This window comes from Neofelis nebulosa, chromosome 1, assembly GCF_028018385.1.
Source record: "Neofelis nebulosa isolate mNeoNeb1 chromosome 1, mNeoNeb1.pri, whole genome shotgun sequence".
Taxonomy (NCBI): domain Eukaryota; kingdom Metazoa; phylum Chordata; class Mammalia; order Carnivora; family Felidae; genus Neofelis; species Neofelis nebulosa.
The window spans coordinates 238,424,594-238,449,048 of NC_080782.1; the positions used below are offsets into that span (position 1 = coordinate 238,424,594).

Here is a 24,455-nt window from a genome sequence, read left to right on the forward strand (position 1 = left end):
CCAACCTGACCATCAAAGTTCACAATTATGGTTCGACAACTCTTTGAATTTCCTTTTAGTACTAGTGTTTCAAATGTTGGCTGATTCATGTACTAAAAGAGATTAAACATTCAAAGCATTGGTCTAACATGAAGGGCTTAGAACGTGTTTCATATTTTATAGACATAAAGAGAACATTGTAAAGCATGGTAAGAAATTCTGCAATGAAAGGAGAGAACATGTTACCCACTATATGACCGGCACGGTTTTGAGCACTTTACATATATTCGTATGCTTGCCAATATACGTAATAGCAATGCATAATTATTAGTGTTACTAATATGTAATACTGACATACGTGATATTCCTTTGATATTCTAACAACTGTAGGAAATAATATCATCACCTTCATGTTTCAGACGAGAAAACTAGGGCAGCAAAGAGAAGTCAAGTGACATGAAAAAGATCACCCACTTTGCAACAAACTGCAAATAACAGATTGTTTTCCTTACTGAGCTAGAAAAATGGATCCCAGAGAAAAAAAGGAAACAATTTTAAGAGGGAAAAACATTAGAAAGGACTCCTTTGAAGTACCAGCACCTAACGGGAAGAACTTTCAGGAGAGAATTGAGGAGGACAGAAAATTAGATTCCTAGGACAGGAATTCTGGGCCACATATGGAAGTAAACGCATGTGCAAACCTGGGGAGCAGCAGTAAACCCCCGAAACCTGAGTTAGGGTGCGTACTGCATCAGTCCCAAGTTTCTCAACCTCGGCACTCACTACTGACATTTTTCCAGGTAATTCTTCGTTGCGCGGGACTGTCCTGTGCATCGCAGGATGTTTGGCGGCTTGCCTGGATGCCAGGAGCACCCAGTCACTAGCTGACAATGGAAACTTTCTCTGGCCGTTGCCAAATGTCCCCCGGGGACAAAATCGCCCAGACTGAGAACCACAGCGTTGGAAGTCAGGCAAAAGAGGAACTGGAAATACCCAGAAGTATACAGAATTGACTCTGAAGCAGTGTCTCACCTGGGAGAACCCTCTTCTCTCCAGTCAGACTGTGGAAAGAATGCAGTGACACCCAACTGTTCCCCCGACCGATGGGCACAAACAGTGGGAGACTTCCGCACAAAGCATGCAACACCCGATGCCTGATGGCCTTTAAACGGGGGCGGACTGTGATTACCTGTAGGACTGAGAGCTCACGTACGAGGACGCCGCCTCCATGGAGCCCCTCAGGACTACTCAACGCTCTGCTGGCAACGCGGCGCGGAGAGAAAAAGAGGGAAAACCAAAAGACCTTTTCCAACTGTAGCTTCCAGAGTCTGGTGATGCATTAATTTCCACCGTCAAGAAAGTGAAATGCTCCCTGGCATTAAATGTTTATACTTGAGGTGATCTGGGTACGCTGAAAGTGACTTTTAGACGAGACAGGATAAACCTTCTATTTCTGTTCATTAGTTTGGAAGGATAAGCCAGCGTGCATCTTGGTTTTCCGAGGAAACAGTATCTCCCGCCTCGGTCAAAATGGATTACCATCTGGGAATAATTTATTCCTTGAAGGAGAAACTCCTTAGCCAACTGGAGAATTCTGGGGCACGCCAAAAGCCTCAAAGAAGATAGCATCCTTTAGATAAGTCACAAGACCGCTCTGTACACCCTGCTGGGGAAATTCCCATGGAATGGATCGTTCTCGTCCGGGTTTTATTTCAACCGCGTTAGAGGCAGATACCTGTGGGCACTGTTCTTTGTTAAATCTTGCCAATAACGTACAGAAGAAGAGATGAGAAGTCCTAAGAAATCATTTGCGAATGAACGCATCAGTAAGCTATGGCTTGCTGATAATTCGAGGGTGGAAAAGCCCATTTCGACGGTCCGGTTTATTCCTGAAGCACGCTGCTGACAAACTATTTCTTCCCACGTTGCTTAAACCGAAGAGCACTGTTATGACTCCAACAACCCACTCAGGAAAACATCTTTCCTGTTGTTTGGCTGTTTTTATTTCACTCAGATATGTAACATCTCCAGTGATTTTTTCAAAGGGAAAAAGTAACCCCCAAACCCAGGTGAGTGGTTGAGGTCCCCAAGCCAGCCTTCAGAACATCATTTGGCCACCGTCTGTGGAAATGACGGTGAGAACACCACTTTAGGCAGAGCAGCATGGGGTGGGGTAGATGGCTATTTGGGAGGAAGGGGGCGGTGAGAGGGGAAAGGGCAAAAGGAAATGAGCCTGAAGAGGGGCACGGAGGCAGACCCCCGCCCAGGGGGGTGAGGGGTGAACCGTGCAGGGTGGGCGTGGGGCCACGATGGCGTGCACCGGAATGATGAGGTGGGCAGGGCCCGAACCACGAGGCTCTCAAAAGGTCCCTAACACGAGAGATCCGTCAAGAGTGCACGCGGAGCGATGTAATCTCCCCAAACCTTTGTTTCCCTATCTTCACCAGCAGGACGGCGGTGTACTTCCCACCAGAAAGCCATCGTTATCAGCACACAAAGGCTTAGCCGAGCAGGGGTAGCAGCAAGAAGGATTCAGCTCCCTACGGCACCAGAACAGCTGGCACGTAACTAAACTGGGACCAGTCAGCCTTTTGCAAACCGGGGATCAAATTCACCCGGGTGAGAGATGAAATGAGAGAGGCGATGCTCGCCTCTCTCCAAAACCCATCGGAAGATTTCCATAGAGTGGAGAACCTAAAGGAAGAGGAAAAATTTAGAATGATTTTACTGTGGCTACATGTGACATAAAGCCTACTAGAACGATGGGGTTTACTATATGCATCAAAAGGGTTAAACATAAGTGACAGAGTCGGAGACACTGTCCCGGGTAGAGTTAGCACATTCTCTTAAAGGCCGATATCACACTGGGGCTTCAGGATCCACTGGCCCACCGCAGTGGGTGACACTGTTCTTCCAGACTGACAGTATTTGCAATATCTGGTCGGATCCAGGGGCCAACGTAGTGTAAGATCAGCCAAGTGTGGTTTAGAAAAAGTCACTAAAACAGACTATTGTGGACCGTTGAGACAAAACCACACGGACTCTCCACATCAGTAGCGACAGCCCAGAAATGCTGCATGCAGGAACCTCTTTGAAAATATTTGTGGGAAAACCCGTGATTTGTAAGGAAAGTATGTCTCATTTTCTAAGCAGACAGAATGATCAAGGAACTTACTTCAGAGTATTCCACAGGGCTAGGTTGGTGACATTTTATAAAGATGCCATTTCAATTAAAAGCTTGTTAAAAGCATTACATCATTAAACCACAAGAACGTATCCAGAAATGGCTCTGACAAAAAACAAAATCTGAAGACAAAGTTATAGCACGGTCCCGTACAGTCAGGGAAGACAGGATTTAATAATCAAGAAAACAGATGGTGAATTTATATGTGCATTTTTAATGTCGTAAGAATCTGTGGAACACCTGAACTAGAAATCCCAGGCACCTCACGTACATTATGACTCAGTAGGGAGAACGGAGGTGGGGGGCACCGTTCCCTTGACGGCAAGGCACCTGCCAAGAATTTTGGCTGAAGATCGGATGCCAAGTTTCTCTTGCTTTCCCTCTCCCCGCCCTTTGGCTTCAGAACTTCCAGGAGCCCTTATTCCAGAATATTAACAGGGTATCGTTACCCCATCTTGCTCTTTGGGCCTCTTAAGACTCTAGACGTTTCGAGGAGGTACTCCCCAACCAGGTACTACTAGATTAGTACAGTATTGAAAGTGAAGATGTATCTCAAATGTCAACTCACTAATTGACAAACTTTTAGAACTCACCCTGCTCAAATACCTTGACTGCCAGCTCTGTGATTGAAACTATTCTTTTCTGCTTCCAATGCCATGTATTTGTGAAGAGAAAATTTATTTTTTCCTTTCTCGGTAAAGAGTGGTATAAAATATTGGAAAGAGTTTACAGAAGGTAGGGTTTATACAAGTGTTAGTGATTATAATTACATTCATAACCAGTGCTGGGTTGAGTTCCTGGTTATATAAGCCTTTTGCTGGATTTTCTCCTCTCTACTGCCGTTACTGATGGAGAAAGTTAAGGATGAAACTCAAATTTTAATGTGTTTTTCACTGTTGTTGACTAAAAATGGATTTCAAAAAGGTAGTTAAGAAAAAAAAAAAGGTGGGGCGCCTGGGTGGCTCAGTCGGTTGAGCGTCCGACTTCGGCTTAGGTCATGATCTCGCGGTCCGTGAGTTCGAGCCCCGCGTCGGGCTCTGTGCTGACCACTCAGAGCCTGGACCCTGTTTCAGATTCTGTGTCTCCCTCGCTCTCTGACCCTCCCCCGTTCATGCTCTGTCTCTCTCTGTCTCAAAAATAAATAAACGTTAAAAAAAAATTTTAAAAAAAAAAAAGAAAAAAAAAAAGGTGGTAAAAACGGTGGAAAGTAAACTTGAATGTCAAAGTCAAAGGCCACAGACTTGTGCCTTATTCTCGGGTGCACAGCTAAATAGCACTCCCTAGCCCCTCATACCTAGGGAGGGCCCTGTGACTAGTCTGTGCCAATCACACATGAGCAGGAGATACCAGACATGGTCAGGAGAAACCACTCCCTCTCCTGGCTCTCTGCCCTGCCGATGTTAAGGCTGAGGGTGAACTCAGGGGTCATGATGTGGAGTCCCCTTGCCCCCTTGCCCCCTTGCATTGAAACGCACCCAGGATTTGTTTTAGTGAGGTATGGTAAGATATGCAGACATGGAAACGAGGTCGTGAAGGAAGTTCATGCTTACAGATCCCTAGAAACAGGAGCCATGGATGCCACGCAGGGCCACACGGGGAAGCACCAGGGTCAGTCAGGAGGAAGGTGACGAAAGGGGAGAGCATGGTCCAGAGCCTTTACTGGGGTCTTTGGGGGATGGAATGGGCAAGGCAGGGCAGGTATGCTGTGTAAGCTTAGGACTGGATGGTGTGAATAATTTCAGCAGACTCTGGGTTACAGGGGTGATCCCTAGTTGTCTGGTATCTGGCCCCGGGGTGATTCAGGGCAGGGAGAATATTGCTTGGTATGTGAAAGTTAATAGATTAGATGGTTGGGGGTGTCGGCTCCGGACTGGTTGATCTGAGTATCAGAGACATTGTTGCAAGGGAGTCCTTTGCTCTCTCTAGAAATTAGGTAGCCCTGGGAAGGATGGTCTCTTCAGGATCAAGGCCCCAGTCATTAGAGCATCAAAAACATGGAAAATGAGAAAATATGCTCAGCGTGCCTGGGTGGCTCAGTTGGTTAAGCGCCTGACTTCGGCTCAGGTCATGACCTCATGGTTCCGGAGTCTGAGTCCTGCATCAGGCTCTCTGCTGTCAGCACAGAGCCCACTTCAGATCCTCTCTCTCTCCCTCCCTCTCTCTCTCTCTCTGCCCCTCCCCCGTTTGTGCATGCACACTTTCTCTCTCCCTCAAAAATAAACAAAAAAATCAAAGAAAAGAAAATATGCCCAATGCACTCCTCCATTTGATGGTGACACGACTAAGAAATAAGCTTTTGATGGGTTACGCCTCTAAGATCTGGGGGTTGTTACAGTCTATTCCCACCCTTGCTAACGCACTTCAATTCAACTTCCTGATAAAGTTATAAGGGTTCGTGAAATCTGGGACTCTGGCTCACGATTCTTACAAGCATTACACCAAACCCAACTGTTTCAAATACATGTAACACAGGGTTTATTAGAAGGGACACTGAGGGGTGCCTGAGTGGCCTAGTTGCTTAATCGTCCAGCTCCTGATTTCAGCTCAGGTCACGACCTAGCAGTTTGTGGGTTCGAGCCCTGCATGGGGCTCTATGCTGTCAGTGTGGAGCCTGCTTGAGATTCTCCCTCTCTCCACTCTCTCTGCCCCTCCCCCACTTGTGCTGTCTCTCTCTCTCTCGCACGCTCTCAAAATAAATAAATAAAACTTTAAAAATATGTTTTAAAAAGAGACAGCGAATATTTAAGAACATAAGAAATATTTAACTGAATGACAACAATGAGCCTCCAGCCCAATTCTGTGTTTCCAAACATCAGTGCAACAGATAAAAGGACAAAGTCTGAGCTTTCCCTCAATGGGTCACTGGGTTGAAAACAAACCCAAACAGGAAAAAAAAAAAATGTTCTGAATTTGAATTTGGAGACTTGGTTTTATTTTCAGTATATTATGATTGGGTTAGTGATGAGTTATTTAGATTTATAAGCGGTAGTTTCATTTGTATAAACATCTAAAAAGCTCCCAACACATTCCATTTTTCTAGATTTTAGTGAGCAAGGCCCATTCACTTCATGTACATGCTTCAGGGTCTTATGAACATCCTCCGCCACCCTGGCCACTCAGAAGTTTCCAAGTGGCAGAGGACATATGGAGGGTTACCAGGCCCCTTTCCGTCCCACTTAGCATCTGACGTTCGTCCCTGGATCTTTCTCACGTGTCGTAGATCTTTTAAAACCTGTGCACAGCACAGTCGTGACTCTTCAAGGGGAACAAAACATCGGCTTCTTGTTTCACATCCCTTACTTGAAAATACAGCGTTTTGGGGGTGCCCGGGTGGCTCAGTCGGCTGAGCGTCCGAGACTCTTGGTTCTGGCTCAGGCATGTGAGTTTGAGCCCCGCACAGGGCTCCGTGCTGGCCGCATGGAGCCTGCTTGGGATTCTCTCTCTCCCTCTCTCTCTCTGACCCTCCCCCACTCCTCTCTCTCTCTCCCTCTCTCATAAACAAACTTTACAAGAATTTTTAAAGAAGCAAATACAGCATTTTGTGGATAAACTTTGTGGATAAACTGCAGTAGCAACACCCTCCCGACTGGTCCAGGATGTAGTGCCACCAGGTAGGTTAGGGGAACATTAGAGCAACATTGGCTCCCTACGGGATGCCCAGAAACCAGTGCTGGCCTGGCACAGAGAACAGACTCATTTAGCGCCTTCTTTTCAATGAACGAATAATTGAGTTTAAGAACTTGCAAGCCCAGAGAACAAGGGCAGCCTTGCCCACACTCAGCTTAAGGGGAAGCAAGGCAAGTCATTAGGGTTTACGTGACAGAGCCAACTTTGCAGTACTGGGGGTAGATCGTAAATAGTTCAAGCGAAAACGGCCCGGTGATGCCACAGGCGGAGAAGTATGTCACGTTTCATGTTATACGCGTGCACAGTTTGTAAAACTGATCTTCCAGCAGCACGTTGATTAAAAAGTAGAAAATAGCCTTTTCCAGAAATCTTAAAAGACCTTGCTGCTTAATGATGCCAGAGGAATGAGTATCCCTGTGGTACTTTTCCTTCTGAAAAGGGGTGGGAGTGATTTCCAGGGTGTAGACTGTGAAGAATTGAGAAACGTTTCAGGAATTTTTCTCGGCTGGTAAGTATATTCTCTTTTCTCGTCACACCCTCCCCCCTCTTAAATTTCATCAAGAAAAATCTGAAAATTTCCTTTTGGTAAGTCAAACCTGATTTTGCTTTCTTTTGCCAATAGCCACATTCCACTTCAAGGAGGATTGCTCAAATATGCAGACTGGATCCACCAATGGAAAACCTGAGTGTGGCCTGACACCAAGGGTCTTGATGAATTTCAGTCCCTGCAAAGGTGACGTCTCTGCTTTTAACCTAGAATCGCTTTTCACATCAAAGCGTGGGAGCTGCAGATGGGCCACGGGACTGAGTGTAAGGCTGTGATGGTCGGAAGAAATCTGATTTGCTGAATTGCCGGAGTAGAAAATTTTATTTTGAAACTTGAAAGGAGTCCTCACAAACTCCATCAGCAAAGGAGTGCTTTGAAAGGTCTATCCAAAACCACGCAAACATAAGCAAAGCAAGATTCCTGGAACCTTTCTAAGGAATGAATGGCGTGCTCACACCTTCTCAAAAATACTCCTTCCCAACAACCACGTGCCCAGAGTGAACAACGCTGGTATGTACCTGTGCCTCTCTTCACGGATGGTGGACAGAGAACTCCCTAGTAAAATCCACTGTCTTTGGGACATAATCCACAAAGCGTGCGTCGATAACAGGAATGACATACTCTAGGGACCTTAGCCTGTCAGGCAAAACTCCTTTAAGGCCCCGGGTGTGGGGAGGAGTCCAAGGAACAGCTTCAGGCAGGACCTGGGGGTGAAGGAGGGACTCCTCTGTCAGATCAGGACCCGCGCTGCCTTGGAAGTGCCTTAATTTGTCTCAGATCAGGTGTCTTTGGGGGTTGGGTGATAACATTGCTCTAAGCGGAAATTCAAAGTGTCACGAGAACTCATTTCTATTTGAGACTGTCAATCAGCACACACGAACCAGTAATCCCAGCAAGAGTCCCTATCTTCTCAAACTTGCCACCTTTCTGAATCTCCACCACTGACTCTCCTCTCCCTACCCGCACCCACGCCCAAAGAAAACCCTCATCTTCCTGCCAACCCTCATGTGTTTTTCTACACAGCAGTTTTCTCACCTCCAACCCCTCACCGAGAAAAGTGCCCACCCGGGTTTTCGTGACGCGACCCTCACCTAACCTCTCTGCCCTCCTTTCCAGCCACTCCCACCGCCTCTGTGCTGTAGCTGTCTCGACCGTGGGTGCTGTTGCTGACCCCGGAGGGAACATTGGAAATACGTGAAGACGTGCTTCGGTTTATTATCGTTGCATTAGGATTGGGAGACAAGGAGGGGAGGTTACTGACATTCACTGTCCAGCATCCTGAAATGCTCATCGGAGGCTGAACAAAGTCTGCAGTCCAGGTCCCCGCCCCCTCCCCGGCTCCCACACCGGTAAATACTGTCCACGGCCTGTGCGGGTGCTCGCGTGCTTGCCTGGTTGGGCCAGGGATGCTCTTTCTCCCCACCTTCCCCCACACCTCCCCTGCCCCACTTGGCCACCCCCTCCTCAACTTTCAAAAACATACATGTCATTTCTTTGGAGAAGCCTTTTCCTCGACCCACTAGACTAGGCTGTGTCCCCGTAGCACTCAGCACTCTGGCCATTCAGCAGTTCCATACGTGCTTGCTGGTCATCGGCTCCCACCTTCTGCAAGCCGCCCGAGGGTAAGAGAGGCGGAATTTATATCTGCGCACTCTCGGGGTCAGGGCACATCAGAGAGACGCCATGGTTCTGCTGAATACAGAAGTTCTCAACACATGCTCCCTCCTCCTTAAACATATTCCCATTTCCTGGGTTTAACTCTGCTGAAACGCTCCCTGCGATGCCTGGAGACACAAGTGGTTTTCCTTCTACCACTCACCTTATCTGACATCACACGTTTGTCCCCCCCTCCCCCCCAGATTGCTCTGATCATAATACTCTCCTTGATCTAAATGCTACGTGACTCTTCACTTAACATCTTTAGTCCCAACTTCTTCACCTCGCATGCAAAGCCCTGTGCCGTCCGGCTTTCACCCACCTTCTCAAACCTTTTCCGGTCTTCTACCCTTGAAGGGATCAGCTCCTCGAAGCTTTCCACATCAGCCCTGAAATTCCCCACTGCATCCGGCTCCTCCTTCCATGCCTACATGTCTCGATCCTGCTTGGACTTTCAGGTTAAACCTAAATGTCCTCTCTAACAGCAATTCCAAATGAAAGGCATTTCTCTCTCAGCCCTCCAAAATCCCATAGCTCGCCAGGCGTATTTTACTTGAGGCAATAATATTCTACTTTGTACTAGAAGCTTCCACGTGTGAATCCAGTCTCCCCTATCAGACTACAAACTCTGTGATGGTAAGACCCACGTTGATTTATTTACCTGTCACCCTCATCATCCACCACGGTGCCTTGGACGTCAGCATCACGGGAATGAGGTTAAAGAGCAGCAGTATACAACCATTTTTGCTACCCATTAATCGTGAGAATTAAGAAATTCATTCTAAAATATTCATTTGTTAGAGGAAGTCAACTAATGAACAAGAACTCCAATGGTCTCCTACAATTCTCTGCCAAACATACTTAATATTTGCAATTTATTTTGTCTTACACAGGTTCACTCAATAGGCTAATGTTTACAACACAATGAAAAGAAAACCCCATGCTGCGGGCTTACTGAACACAATGAAATAATGGCATTGGTGATGATAACACAAACTGGAAAAACTCATGTTATTGGCTGGCTGTTAGGCAAATTGCCAAATTTGAGGGAAGCAGACAGGGTGGCAGAAACAAACCTGAAATTCATTTGGTGTTATCTCTCAGGTAAAGTAACTTTTCGGGAGTCTGTCTGCTTTTCAACACAGGCTGCGTGAGGTGAACGAATAGATCTACATAATGGACGCTAGCTTGACCGTAACAATTCTGCCACAAACCACAAGCCACAAGCTCAAAGCACATAATCATAACTCTAGGATTGGAAAACCCCTGCCCCTACCGCAGAATGGGCCACATTAGTTCTTTTGGAAGCAGACAAGCAAATGACCATCTTACAAATCTTCTGAGAGTCCCAAGGCAAGCACTTTGGAGTTAGGACCAGAGTGCAATGTCTCGATAAGAAGGGGAAGGGGCCTGGAGATAGCCATTGTGCTCAGTCCACACCATTCCCCGTGTGTCCCTGCGTGTGGGCCAAGGGGACAACTGCCAAAATTGTTTGCTTGTTTGTTTTTACTATTTATTTATTTTGAGAGAGAGAGAGAGAGAGAGAGAGAGAGAGAGAGAGAGAGAGAGAGAGAGAGAGAGAGAGAGAGAGGAGGGGCAGAGGAAGGGAGGGAGAAAGGGAATCCCAAGTAGGCCCCATGCTGTCCGTTCAGAGCCTGACGTGGGGCTCGATCTCACAAACCGCAAGGTCATGACCTGAGCTCAAATCAAGGGTCGGATGCTTGACCAACTGAGCCACCCAGGCGCCCCCCCCCCGCCCCAAATTGTCCCCATTGCTTCCCATTGCCAGTCCGTCCTAACACAGTGATGGCTGCTTCTATCACCAAATTGGCAGGGCTTCTACAACAAACCACACTCAGCACTCTTTGGAACCCCTGCTCATTCAAAATATGTGAAGATCTACTCTGAGTAAAAATGAATCACAGGAGAGCTTTAGAGTTAAAAGGACACGATTCTGCTAGAATGTCCCTTGTGGGGGTGGGTCTAGAAGCAGGACATTTTATTTTCTGATCTGGAGACTTAGCGACCCTTCCAGGACAAGGAGGTCTGATGAGACTCAGAGAACAGGTCATAGGGTATAATAAGTTGGCTGTGCATGCATTTTCTCCAACTGTCAGTATTTAATAGGCTGAAGACTATCAGCGAGGATGAATCATTTCTGTTTGAAGCACAAAACACATTGACACAGAAACAAAGAGGCTTGTAGGCTTTATATTCTTTGGTTCTCTGAACAATAAAAGGCCTTGTCTAGTCAACATTCGGAGTAATTTTTCCCCGGGGGATTATTACTATTTGAGAGGGATGAAAGAGAAGCATTCTCATGATACATTTTCCTTTTCTGGGTCTAAAAGATGTGTCTCTCCTTAGGAGGAAACATTTTGGATATATTGAGTCAGCTGCATTTCTCACATGCCCTCACCCAGCTGGAGGGAGGACTAAACCCAGTCGAGAGAATCAGTCCTCAAACCTTAACAGTTTGCTTGAAACGTGTATGTCAAGGAAAAGCAACTCTTTCAGGAAATGGGGTGTGAGGTTAGGCTCTCACGAGATTTGAGTTACTCTGCATATAGGTCCGTGAGGGTGGAAAACGAAAGCCCAAGTCATTAACCAAAAATGTCAAACTCGTGGACGGGAGGCATCGATGTTTCATTACAGTGCCGTGCTTTGCTTCAAGATCCTCGCCTCAAACGTTATTAAAAATAAAGTTTAGAATTCCTAGCATTTAAACTCTCCAGGCAACTGGAAAGAAAACGGGCTCTCAGAGCCAGAATGGATGAAACCTACAAGCTATAAACCTGAGCCCTCGCTCTCATTAGATTTTAGGTATGTTTTTCTTCGAAAATGTGTTCTTGTGATCTCTAGGTCTGCAGAACCGGGGGGGGGGGGGGGGGGGAGGGGGCGGATCGTGAACAACTGGCACCAGGGGGACCGCAGAGCTACTTGCTGACAGTTGAGGTCATGAAGCCGTTACCATGCTCCAGTGCCTTCATGGGAAACCAGAAGAGGATGAGGGAGTGGACCAAGGCGTTGATGCAGTGACCCCAGAAAACCTAAGGGAAAACAAACCAAGGGAGTCAGGAGCTGCCCACAACTCTTGACCTCTGTGCAACTCAACAGACGGCTCATTGTGAAGGATACTGGCGGGGTGCTGCGTCGCTGCAGAAGCACCGTATTATTCTTGAAGTTAAAAAAAAAAAATACCTATTTCCTCATTTTTACATACCAATGACTGGACGATCTCCAGATAATATCACCTTACTACAAAGACCTGAATGTATATGGCCATACACATAGAGCAATGTACAATCTGTCCACATCCAAAAAAATGAATTATAATCCTTTTTTTAAATAATCATAAAAAAGACAACACAATTGTACAATCATCTAGAAAGAGAAGGGTATTAGGTCAAAATTGTTAACAAGAGACAGAAATGTTTTGAAAACGCTGAAAACGCCTTAAATGTGGATTCCTACACCGCGCTCTCGCTGTTTTGTTTTGCTTTTTGAAATCCCTCCCGCCCAACTCGCTCACTTCTAGGAGTTTGGTTAATATCATGCACGTTTAAAACTCTTTAACACTTGAAAGGTCAAGCAAGAGAACGCAAAGTTTAGTTTCTTCCAAACCAGAGTTTCATAAATGCATTTCGAGGATCTCTTTAACTACTGAGATGACCGAACTACCATACTGACACCAGCTTGAGTTTATTCAAACATCTACAGATTGTTCCGGGGACTGTCCTATAGTTTGATCCTAAGTAGTGGTGGGGAGACAGACAATAATGAAAAAAAATGATAAGACAATGGGATTTTCCCATTTGAAAAGTTCATTTTTTTCCTGCCTTTTCCCTGACCGCCTCACCCATCCCCTCAAAAGAAAAAACAAATCTTCAAGGTGTCCGCAAATAAGTCTCACCCTCTGTCACCCTTACCAAGGCCCCGGTGGCTACCCAAGCAAATCATGCACACAACCAGCACCCTGTGTTTTCACTGACCTCTGTTAAAATGTTAAAATGAACCTCTGTTTCAACCCCCTAACCCCCTCCTGCACAAAAATCTAAGACAGAAACATGGCAAAGGAGGCATCCTGCACCAAACCAGGCATAGGTCTTCCCGTCTGGCCAGCGAGACTCAACCACCCTGCCGCTTAGCTGTGACTGGCAGACCCTGGGAGGTCCCCTTTGCCAGGCTTGACGGCAGAATCCCGGCAACACCTAGCCTCACCCAGCTTCCGCTCGGCCCTCTGCGGGGCTGCTTATACCTTTTAGGTCTAGATGCCTTGTCTCTTCTGGTTGATTCTCCAGGCTGAAAAAGAAATACCCACCACTGCCTTGATTCCCGTGTTGACATCTGGCCAATTTTACTCACTGACTAAAGAAACCTTTTCTTGTAACTGAAAAACCAAGCCACAGGTGGCGAGAAGGCTCCGTTAGGGAAGCTCCCCACCGGCCTCATCGTGGGGCTTTATGAAGGGAAGGGGAGTCTCTGACGGCTGATCCCACAGGACCCAGGGCCATGGGCGCCACTGGCCAGACCAATTGCAGGTAGACTACAATGGCCCAAAAAAGTAAGGAGACATAGAGAATTACCGCATCCCCAACGGGTTTTATTAAATGTCTGCTGGGCCCCAGGACCCCAGGGGCTGAACCTATAGGACACCTCTACTCAGGTGCAATCAAAGGCACACTGGGACAAGAGCAAAGGAGTCGACAAACAGGAACCGAACGTGCAACGCGGACGCTTCCTTTCCGACTCGGCATCTGGAATTCACCGGCTGGCTATACTTTGGAGAGGGCTGGGGCCTCAACTCTTCTCGAATGTTCTCTCTGACCTCTCAGGCAGGTAACCAGAGCCGGAAGACGAAGCACGCCGCTTACGCGCTTCTGAGGCGACGACTGTGGGCGAGCGTCATTTACCTTTGTGTTGAAGCCTTCCGCGTTCTGGGTGATCTTGTAGAGCTGTGGGAACCTGAGCATGCTCTCCTGGGTGCAAGACCTCTCGAAGATTCCCAGAGTGAAGGGTGGCAACGCTGTGAAAATCTGTGTGGAGAACAACGAGCCATTAAAAGAGGCCTTCCCGAGTGTTTCGCTTCCACGGAACGATGACTTAATTTTCAGTCAAGTCCAGACCTGAGCCTCAGTGATTCACAGCTCCCCAGGCACCCTCCAAACAAAGAGAATACACGAGAGACCGTTTTTACTTGTTACTCCATCAGCATAAAACGAATGCACTGGACGCGAAACGCAACCCCATAAACATCTGATTAGCTAAGAAACCACGTTCAATTAACAGCTACCTTCCTTTGTCAAGCAAGCGGTGGTTTCGGTGGCTTTGTGGGGTGCTGCGCCTTCCTGTTAGCGTCGCCGAGGCGCGATTTTACAACTTCCCATCCTGATTTTATACTCAAATTTCAGGAAGCACGAGGTACTTCACCCATTTATTCATCTGACAGACATTTCTTGGGAATGAATTATGGGCCAGACGCCGTGATAAGCACCAGGAATATGTATAGAAGGAGGAGGAAAAGAAGCAGGTCCCTGACCCGCAGGAGCTCTGTCTACTGCAGGGCTGGAGACGGGCAGCAGGCAGCCTGCGTCTAAATAAACACCTACGACTCCGTGCTCTGCGAAACTACTCATGGGGGAGATGATGGGGAAGGAGAAGGGAAAAGTCAGGAAAGGGTTCTGGGACCAAAGAGTGCCTGACCTGTAAGGTGCTGGACCTACGGGATTTGGCGGGATGAAGAGGGAGGCCGGGGAGAGGGGCACAGAAGGGAACACTCCCGTGAAACAAGCACCGCTCGCAAAGCTTCAGGTAGGAACACAGGTGGCACGTTCGGGGGTGGGGTGAGGACTCCTAAGACTTCCGGCACGGTGGCTGGCTGAGGACCACAGCCTGAGGACCACGTGGCACAAGACAAAGCTGGGAAGGAGACAGAGTGCAACCTGCCACGACAACGAGTCTCCTGGTGCCTGCTGAGACCACGACCTTTACCTGTAATCTACAGGGGACTGGCACGCTCCTGACTGTGTCTGGGAAAGAGAAAGCCAGATCCTAAAGAAGAAATTGGGACTCAGCGTGCCATTTCAGCCCGGAAAGTAAGGTCATTCTCTTACGTGGTTCTGGGAAGAGGTCACAGGCCGGGTCACTCACTGCTCGGCATCAGCACCGAGCAAATCCCTGCCCACAAAGCCAGCGAACTCTCAAGCCCGTGGGAACTGGATGCGTGTCTCTGAGAGCTCTGTGTCACCAGCTACCGGGAGCCCGAGTCCAGATAAATAGGCCTTTTCCAAATCTATTAGGCTAAAACAATCAGAGATGTGGTGGAATAAGGCCCACAAAACTCCCATGATCCTCGTTCACCCTGGAGCAGAAAGGAAAACGGCCCTGGGGATCTCCACCTCCCCCAGATTTCAAGGATAAGAGGATCGAGAGGGCTGGCACTCGGCCCTCTCACAATAATACAAGTTATCTGTTTAAGGGAGGTGCTCCCAGCCAACATCTCAGAACCCGTGCACAGCTGTACGTCCACCCACCCTCGTTGTTCCGCTTATATGTGCTTTCACGCGTGCTTCACGTCACCATCCGTAGTGCTTCTTTTCCTTTTTTACGGGACTTTCTACCCACTTCACATCGTCCCCCCTTCACCAGTGGCCAACCCCCCAGTAGGACCTATCGTATTCTCCCCCTGCTTTAACACACCACACACATAGATCATTCTTTGTTGTCCTTGTTTTTTAAATTCTTTTTAATGTTTACTTATTTTTGAGAGAGAGAGAGAGAGAGAGAGAGCAAGAGCGCGCGAGAGAGCACATGAGCAGGGGAGGGGCAGAGAGAGAGGGAGACACAGAATCTGAAGCAGGCTCCAGGCTCTGAGCTGTCAGCACTGGGCTTGATGCAAGGCTCCAACTCACAGACTGTGAGATCATGACCTGAGACGAAGTCGGACGCTTAACCGAGGGAGCCACCCAGGCGCCCCCATTCTCTGTTTTATAGAAACAAATTTTTCTTCGTATTTTTCTCGCAAAACAATACATCGTGGGATGCTTCACACGTCCCCTGGGTTTGACACTAAAGCAGTATTTGTCCGCCCCACACAGTGATTAATAATACGGAGGCTCCGTATTTTTTCAGCCATTCGCCTACAGATAGGTATTCCTTTGTTTCCGCACACATTACGTAATAAACGTCCATAATGTATCATAACAAAGATACCTTTATCTTTTATTTCTGTGGGAAGGATTCCCAGAAATAGGGTTGCAGGGTAAAAAGATACACGTTAAATTTTACAAGATGTTTGCTCAGTGGTTTCCAATCATTTATAAACCTTTCCCTTCATGGAGGACAACAGTAATCTTGTCCCTGCTTCCCCAGCAGCACTGGGTGTTACATTTAATATCCTCCAGGCTAAAAAATTAAAGATATTAATTCTTACCTAAAAGAAAACTTACATTTCCCTGACTACCAACACGTGTCAGCGTGTTTTTATATATTTGTTGGACATTTGGGTTTGCAATTCTGTGAACGGTCTAGTCAGGTCCTTTGTCCATTTTCCACTTGTGGTTTATCCACTTTTTAAGAGTATAACAGATACCAACTCTGTCTTTAATCCAGATGCACTCTTTGTCTCCTGGCTTTCTTTATGATTTCTCTTGTCATATAAAAGCACTTAAGTTTTCTATGGTCAAGAAGAGGTTTGAGTGCCCAATTATTGTTATCAAAGTTTTTAGGAATTTTGTGCAGGAATCTTACAGTTTCACTTTCCACATGTAAGTCTTAATGTATCTGGAATTTATTTATCTATGTGGTATAAGATAGGCATCCAATTTTATTTTATTTTTTCCAAATAAAGAGCCAGTTGTCAGAACACAATTAATCCAAACTCTTCCTAAAATAGCACCTTTGACGTTTATTTAATTCTCACATATTGTAGATCTGGAATCCCAAACTGGAATTTTCTTCTGGGTTCTCTAACTTATTGGTGCAGTTTCATGTAAGGATCATATTGATTTGGTTACAACAGGTTTATAGTATTGTCTGAAGTTTAAAAAAAAATTTTTTTTTAATGTTTATTTATTCTTTGAGAGAGACAGAGAGACAGAGAGTGAGAAGGGGAGGGGCAGAGAGAGAGGGAGACACAGAATCCGAAGCAGGCTCCAGGCTCTGAGCTGTCAGCACAGAGCCTGATGCGGGGCTTGAACTCACGCGCCATGAGATCACGACCTGAGCCAAAGTCGGTCACTCAACCAACTGAGCCAATATTGTCTGATGTTTAGTGACAAGAAGTTGACCCTTGTGATTCTTTTTTTGTACTCTGTGTATTTGTTCTCAAGTACTTGTTAATTTCACTTATACTTCGATATCATTTTGAGCAACTTCCCCCCCCGCCCCCCGCCCCAATCACTGGGATTCTATTTGGAATACACATATTTATATATCAATTTAGAGGAGTTTTTTTTTATGACACTGTCTTCTCATACAAGAGAATAATATCCCTTGCTAGCTGTTCTCCTCTATTTTGTATACTTCAGTAAGGTTTTGGATTTCTTTTTCTATTTGGTACTATAAAAATTACTCCTATACAATGTATATGAAAGGAATTACTACTCCTTTGCATTTCTAAGTCTCCTTGCTAGAGTTAAAAAAGCTATCGATTGTTAGGATAGAAAGAAGTTATTGGTTATGGATCTAGTCACCTTATGAATTCTCTTACAATTCTAGTATTTATTGATATGTTTGGGGTTTTATAGATATACAGCCATATGTGAACACATTTAAAAGGCCACTTTTTGTGTGCATATTTGTAGAAGCACAGAAGTCATTTTTTTTCTAGTAATAGTTTTTAAATTTTCTTGGCAATTGCTGAAAATTCCAAAACCAGTGCTGAATTATATAGTGATTTCAGGCATCCCTGACTAATTTCTTATTTAAAATGAAATAGTTTAAGAATTTTACCATTTATGGTAATAGCTACTGTTTTTTTTTTTTTTTAAATAAATAGTCTGGATTATAGTTAATTGGCTTCTTTCTTTCCCATTTTACTTAAGAGTCCTTATTTGGGGAATGGCAGCTGACTTGCCTCAAATACTTTCTCAGCATCCGCTGATGGGATCATGTTTTTCTTTTTTCTTTTGTTGATATTTAGAAAGATTTAAAAATTTTGAACCTCCTGTATTCCTGAAATAAATCCTACTTGGTCAAATATTTTACTCTTTTGATACACTCTTGAACTCTATTTGCTGATAATTTATTTAGAATTTTTATATTTCTGTTTACAAATGAGGCTGGCCCATAGTTTTTTCCTTCAAATTATGCTGGCTTGATAAGATTAAATAAGATAATTTTTCAAACAGTTTAAAGCACATTAAGAGTTACCTCAATAAAATAAAAGATGAAATCTAGCTGAAATCCATCTGATCATGGTGGTTCTCGTCACTAGAAAATAAAATGACGTAGAAATTTGACTATAGATATGATGGGAATCCAATGGGTGGCATTCGTTCATTATTTGGAGAGATTTAAGAGTTTCAGGTCAGTTTTTATGCTATTTAATCTGCTATGATAAACCATGACTCGCTACTTTAGCTGGCCTGGGGAATCAAATCTAAAGAGCGTATACAGAAGAAGAAAAAGTAAGACAGAAATGCTGTTTGGAGAAGATGGAAAGAGGAAATCCAGCCCCACATAGGGGTCACTAGTGAACGTCTCAGACGTCCCTAACTGTCCCAAACTCAGAGACCCTTGTACTGGGTCTCTGTGCACTGAGGCAGGAGTGGGAAAAAGCTGCTAACTAGGACATTATTGGAACAATGGTAAAACTGGAATATGAACTAATAAGGAGCAGAGAATAGTACCGTATCCATTCAAAATTTTAGATTCTGATCATTAGACATGCATGAGGGCCTGTGGGGGTGGGTGCGTGCGTGCACATGCGTGCTTGTGGGTGTGTGCATGCGTGCCCTTGGTGGGCGTTTGCACCTAGGCGCGCGTAAGGAGAGAGAAATGCAAATGAGGGCAAAATGGTAATAATCGATGAATGTGAACACAGGAGTTCTTTGTACTCTTTTGGCAATATTTCTCTTAGTTTCTTTTTTTTTTTTTTTAATTTTTTTTTTAACGTTTATTTATTTTTGAGACAGAGAGAGACAGAGCATGAACGGGGGAGGGGCAGAGAGAGAGGGAGACACAGAATCGGAAGCAGGCTCCAGGCTCCGAGCCGTCAGCCCAGAGCCCGACGCGGGGCTCAAACTCACGGACTGCGAGATCGTGACCTGGCTGAAGTCGGACGCTTAACCGACTGAGCCACCCAGGCGCCCCTATTTCTCTTAGTTTCAATTTATTTCAAACAAAAATTACCAGAACAGGGGTGCCTTGGTAGCTCAGTTGGTTGGGCGTCCGACTTTGGCTCAGGTCATGGTCTCACGGCTTGTGAGTTTGAGCCCCGTGTCAGGCTCTGTGCTGACAGCTCAGAGCCTGGAGCCTGCTTTGGATTCTGTGTCTCCCTCTCTCTCTGTCCCTCCCCTACTAGTGCTCTGTCTCTCTCTCTCTCTCTCTCTTTCTCTCTCAAAAATAAACATTAAAAAAAAAATTTTTTTTTTTAAAGTTACCAAAACAATTTCTATGGGGACAAACTTCCATGTTCTCAAAAGGTTTGGCCCTTCCAGCATGACTGACTTCTGGGGGCCAGAACCCCTCTGACTTCACAGATCCTTGACTGTCCCAGCTCTGCATGGTGGCTCCCTCCAACAGCTGTGCTGTGGTCTTAGTGACAGACGTGCAGGGCCATTTTACCTTGAAATTTACTTCTCTAGTGCAATATCCTCTTTTCTATAGTCTGGGGGACACAAAGAGCACACAACACATCCCCAGCCCTAGGGATCAAAGGTCACCGTGGGTCATAACCTTTCATACGCACAACCATCCTTAAAAAAGTGTGTTCAAACTTTTGTGTTCTCACTATCTCTGAGAAGCTCTGATGGGGCTCAGGCGTCCGCCTCTTCACACAAATCCTGATTAAGCGGTGTGAGGACCGCATTCTGACCAACACTGTCCAAGCCTATCAGCATCTTATGCATAGCAGGCCCTCAACGCAAGTTTGTTGGATTGGTGTGAATTGTCCACGGCTGCACACAGCTAAGTAAAGAATCCAGCTCTCAGGCCTGAACACAAAAGGGGGGCTGACCTCCACACATCATCCAACCAGGCGACACTACACCAGTCCTTAGCTCTCGGGCAGAGTCTCGCGGGTCTCAGCTTCCTATTTATAAATCCGTATGCAGGCATGGATGTGGCCCCTTCCAGCACTAAATCATTTTGGAGCAGAGACTAATTTTCATCTGCCCCAAACAGTTTTAGGTCCTGCAAAGTTAGCAATCTGTCCGAGGGGAGGTCCTTGAGCCGCTATCCATGTGGTAGGTGAGTTAGAACAGCTGTTCCAGCACAGGTGAGAAACGGGCACTGATTCGGCCCCACTCTCCCCACCTGTCACCTTTGCCTTTTGAGCCTACGTATTCGCGATAAATGTGCCAGCATACTTAGCAGCTAGCAGCACACCGACTAACTCACCAACACTGTTTAAACCCAAGATCAGATCTGAACTCAGGCCCAGTGGCAGCTTAGTCTACCCATTTGACCCTCTTATCCCATCAAGCTTATGCCCCAAGGCTGGGGCAACCTGTCATATGCAGCATTTTATACCTGGCCCCTAGCATGGTTGCTACTGAAAAAGAAGAAGAAGAAGAAAAAAAAAGATTATGTGAGCCGATGACTAGAACATCCAGCCAAAAACGTATATACAAGGTATAAATATTTATAGCCCCACAATGTACACTGTATGTCTGGTAAGTTCCATCTATAGCTTCCTATGATGGCTGTTCCTGACTATACACTGCCACAGGGCAGGCAATGCCAGAGTTAGCGTCCAAAAGAAGTGGGAAAGCGCAACTCGCAATGTTGCGTACTGGGGTCTCTAGAGCACCAGGCTACAGCACCCTGGTTCTTCCTGCCAGAAAAACAAACAGCTAAGTAGCTATACTTCGCCATTTTGGCTTATGGTTTCTATTTCTTTCTAGCGTTTGAATCCACTATAGTGAAGTAATGAAAAAAGAACTCCAAAATCATGAAAAATACCAAACAAGCTGATTGTCATTCACCATGGGAGCTGGAAGTCAGCGTTCACAACTCCAGCACTAGCTGTGGAAGACAACATTCTCCCACAAGGACAGATACTCTTCTAAGAAGGACGAATGGACACCGGGTTACATACTGTACATGCATTATCTATGTTTAAGAATTCAGAAATAAAATTACAAAGCGGAACAGGCTTAGACGTAGCTCAGAAATTTTTACTTGAGCTAAAAACATGGAAATGTTGTGCAGGCATTTAGTCAGGAGGTAACAAGGGTCTATTATCAAGATATATGGGTTAATAATTTCATGGGGTTATTCAAGAATGATCTGCTATGATTGAAACCATGTGTGGAGAGCTTGGGCTTCTGCGGGATGTGTCGCAGCAACAAAGGCTCTAAAGATGTATTTGTGCCGCCCGCTATGTATACAGATGATTGACTTAGATACACTTCCCAGACGTAAACAGTAAAGGAATGTCACTGAAGTTTCGCATGCTATCAGATAGAGATAGGGAATGCTTACCACATTGTACAAGCCGATGCACCAGCGTTCAAATAAAATCTGCCCAGAAAATCCATTAACAAAGGCGAACCAAAGCTGAAAGAGAAGAAAGTTCAAGAAGTTTTATATCAATATTGACCTAAATGTTTCCATTCACTAAAGAAGGAGTGGGGGGAATGTGGACCACCAGCTGGACACAGCTGCTGAGGGATAAAGAGCCACAGGACGTGGTGGTCGTTCTTCCATAAAAAACAAGTTCCCGATATTACGGGTACTGGTATTTTAAGGAAAATTTATATTTAACGCATACATCAATTTTAAGAGGTAATACGTACATCTTTACAGAAAAGCAACTTATATTTCATTTACATCGACTATGTTTCGTGGCAACGCTTTCTCATTGACTGGAAGAGTCTCAGAATTCGTGTTCTTTTTCCCCATGGAGTTGATTTGATAAAGGCGATTTATCTTTGTAGGACTTTCAAACAGATAAAAACCATAAATAAAAAAACAACAAAAACTCCTCTGTTGGTCACTTATGTTCTTAGCTCATAAAATAGTGACCCTCCTCAATCAAACGTCCACCACCTCAGCAAAGGTCAAAACACAGTAATACAAAAGGAACATGCTCAAATCATCTTCTTGAGTAACATGGGTGTATAAATAAATAAAATGTAGACGATTATTTATGTCTTCAAGTAGACTATAATTCTAATTGATTAAGCACGACTGACATAAAAACAACTGCAGAGCCAAATACCCGGGGATAAAAATATGTTAGAGAAGGAGCCATCAGATGGGCATAACCAGGAGAACATATGGAGCAATGAGAGTGCAACAGAAAAGGGGTGAGCCATCACGAGGATGGACAAAACCCTGATTTAGAAGGGAGCGAATATGGAAGAACGGAATACAACATGCTGCTGTTTCAAAAGTCATCTAAATTTATGGGATACAACAGGATTCCAGTGATCTGGGGCTAGACTTTAAAGCATCTCACGGGAATCACAGAATTCACCTTAGTGGTATAAAATCATGACAGACTGAATCCATTACTATGGGAGAAATACACTGGCAACACAGAACAGCTACCCCATGATAATAAGAGTTGAGACCAACTCTGCTACGAAAATTTTACCGAGTCTGATTTTTCAAAATCAGCTTCTTGAGAAAGGAACTGTTGCCTACGTTGCACAACTGCACGGAATCCGATAGCTAGTACAAAGGATTCACCGAGTCCCAACAGGGTCGAATGAAATACACCTCAATTCAATTGCCAGATGAAGTGTTCTTAAGCATAGCTTTGATTATCTCATCCCCTAGTTCAAACAACTACTAGGGATCCCTCCTAAACCTAAGATAAGCTTGCTGACCTTGCGGACCCTCAAAAGTCCTCCCACACGCTTATTCACTCTTAAACCCAACTGTCTCCCAAGAGGCCCCCATGAGGCCTGGCTGTTCTCTGTCAAGAAACACTGACAGGGAGCTAAGAATCAGAAGTTTATGCTGTGTTCTGCACTCAGAATATTTTGACGACACCTGTTCGAATATCAGCTGTCCCTAAAACAACCATTCCAATCACACTGCTTTCCAACCACTCGAGGCCTTGGTAATCAATAGTTCAGCCAAACTTTTAGTGCGAGGAGAGCCTGGGTCCACATCTGATTCAAGCACATTTGTAAACTGTTTCAAGAGTTTTCACTTTATTTTCCCAAGATTGTGTTATACTTTTACATTCTCCTATTCAAATAAGTGAGCGAACACTGATAAACATCTAATGAACACTTAACTATTATATTGCTTAATTCTGTTGATTTATATTCTTTTGCTGAAGGTAGTGATATTTCTACCGCTCTCCCCTCTCCTAATATCAACTGAAAACAGCAAAAGTAATTGAAAATAGCAAATGGCTATTTTCTTTTTTTTTTTAATGTTTACTTATTTATTTTGGGGAGGGAAGGGAAGAGAGAGAGGGAGAGGGAGAGAGAGAATCCCAAGCAGGCTCTGTGCTATCAGCACAGAGCCTGATGCGGGCCTTGATCTCGAGAACTGTGAGATCATGACCTGAGCTGAAATCAAGAGTCAGACGCTTAACTGATTGAGCCACCCAGGCACCCCAGAATCAGCTATTTTCAATGAAACTATAGGATAGCCTTTATTAAAACAACACATGACACAGCATAGAAATAATACAAGATAGGCTCAAATAAGGGGGACTGCCAACAGCAGAGTAATATACCTACAGAGCAAAAAATTTTCCAGGAAACAGGGCAACAATCCAAGAAATCGCTGACCAACTCTCATTTAAAGGGTGAAATGGGTGGCTCGGTTGGTTAAGCGTCCGACTTCAACTCAGGTCATGATCTCACAGTTCATGGGTTCGAGCCCCACATCAGGCTCTATGCTGACAGCTCAGAGCCTGGAGCCTGCTTCGGATTCTGTGTCTCCCTCGCTCTCTGCCCCTCCCCCACTCACGCTCTGTCTCTCTTGCTCTCAAAAATAAAGAAAACATTAAAAGAAAACGTTCAAGGGAGAAATCTAGAGGCAGGGACAAGTCACGGCAGAGGTCCCTTGTCCCATTCACCACAGCAAGCAAACTGAGGTTGAAGGACAATGTACACACACATGCCGTTTCCCCCCAAGAAGCAAGCGAGGGGGATGGCAGGGTAAAGTTGGGAGCAGGAATGGCTGACAACTTGGCAGACAGTGATGGAGGGAACCTGAAAAGAAATAAATGCAAATTCGTCCAACAGAAAACCCGTAACATGCAGACATTCACTGTGAGACACATCGCCCTCCAACTCGCCCAAGAAGAAGAGACGGGGAGAGAGGGGC

The 24,455-nt window shown here is 45.4% G+C and overlaps 1 protein-coding gene across 9 annotated transcripts in view; it reads right to left on the reverse strand.

Annotated features, from left to right (window-relative positions):
• Nucleotides 1-24,455, reverse strand: part of ATP8A2 (ATPase phospholipid transporting 8A2) — a 614,836-nt gene that overhangs the window by 155,629 nt on the left and 434,752 nt on the right. For all 9 annotated transcript variants that reach the window (XM_058689525.1, XM_058689573.1, XM_058689555.1 and 6 more), the window contains exons 28-30: nucleotides 21,642-21,716; nucleotides 13,907-14,029; nucleotides 11,965-12,043 (exon numbers count right to left, since the gene is read on the reverse strand). In XM_058689525.1, the coding sequence (XP_058545508.1) occupies nucleotides 11,965-12,043; nucleotides 13,907-14,029; nucleotides 21,642-21,716 (277 nt within the window). The remainder of the gene's footprint in view (nucleotides 1-11,964; nucleotides 12,044-13,906; nucleotides 14,030-21,641; nucleotides 21,717-24,455) is intronic.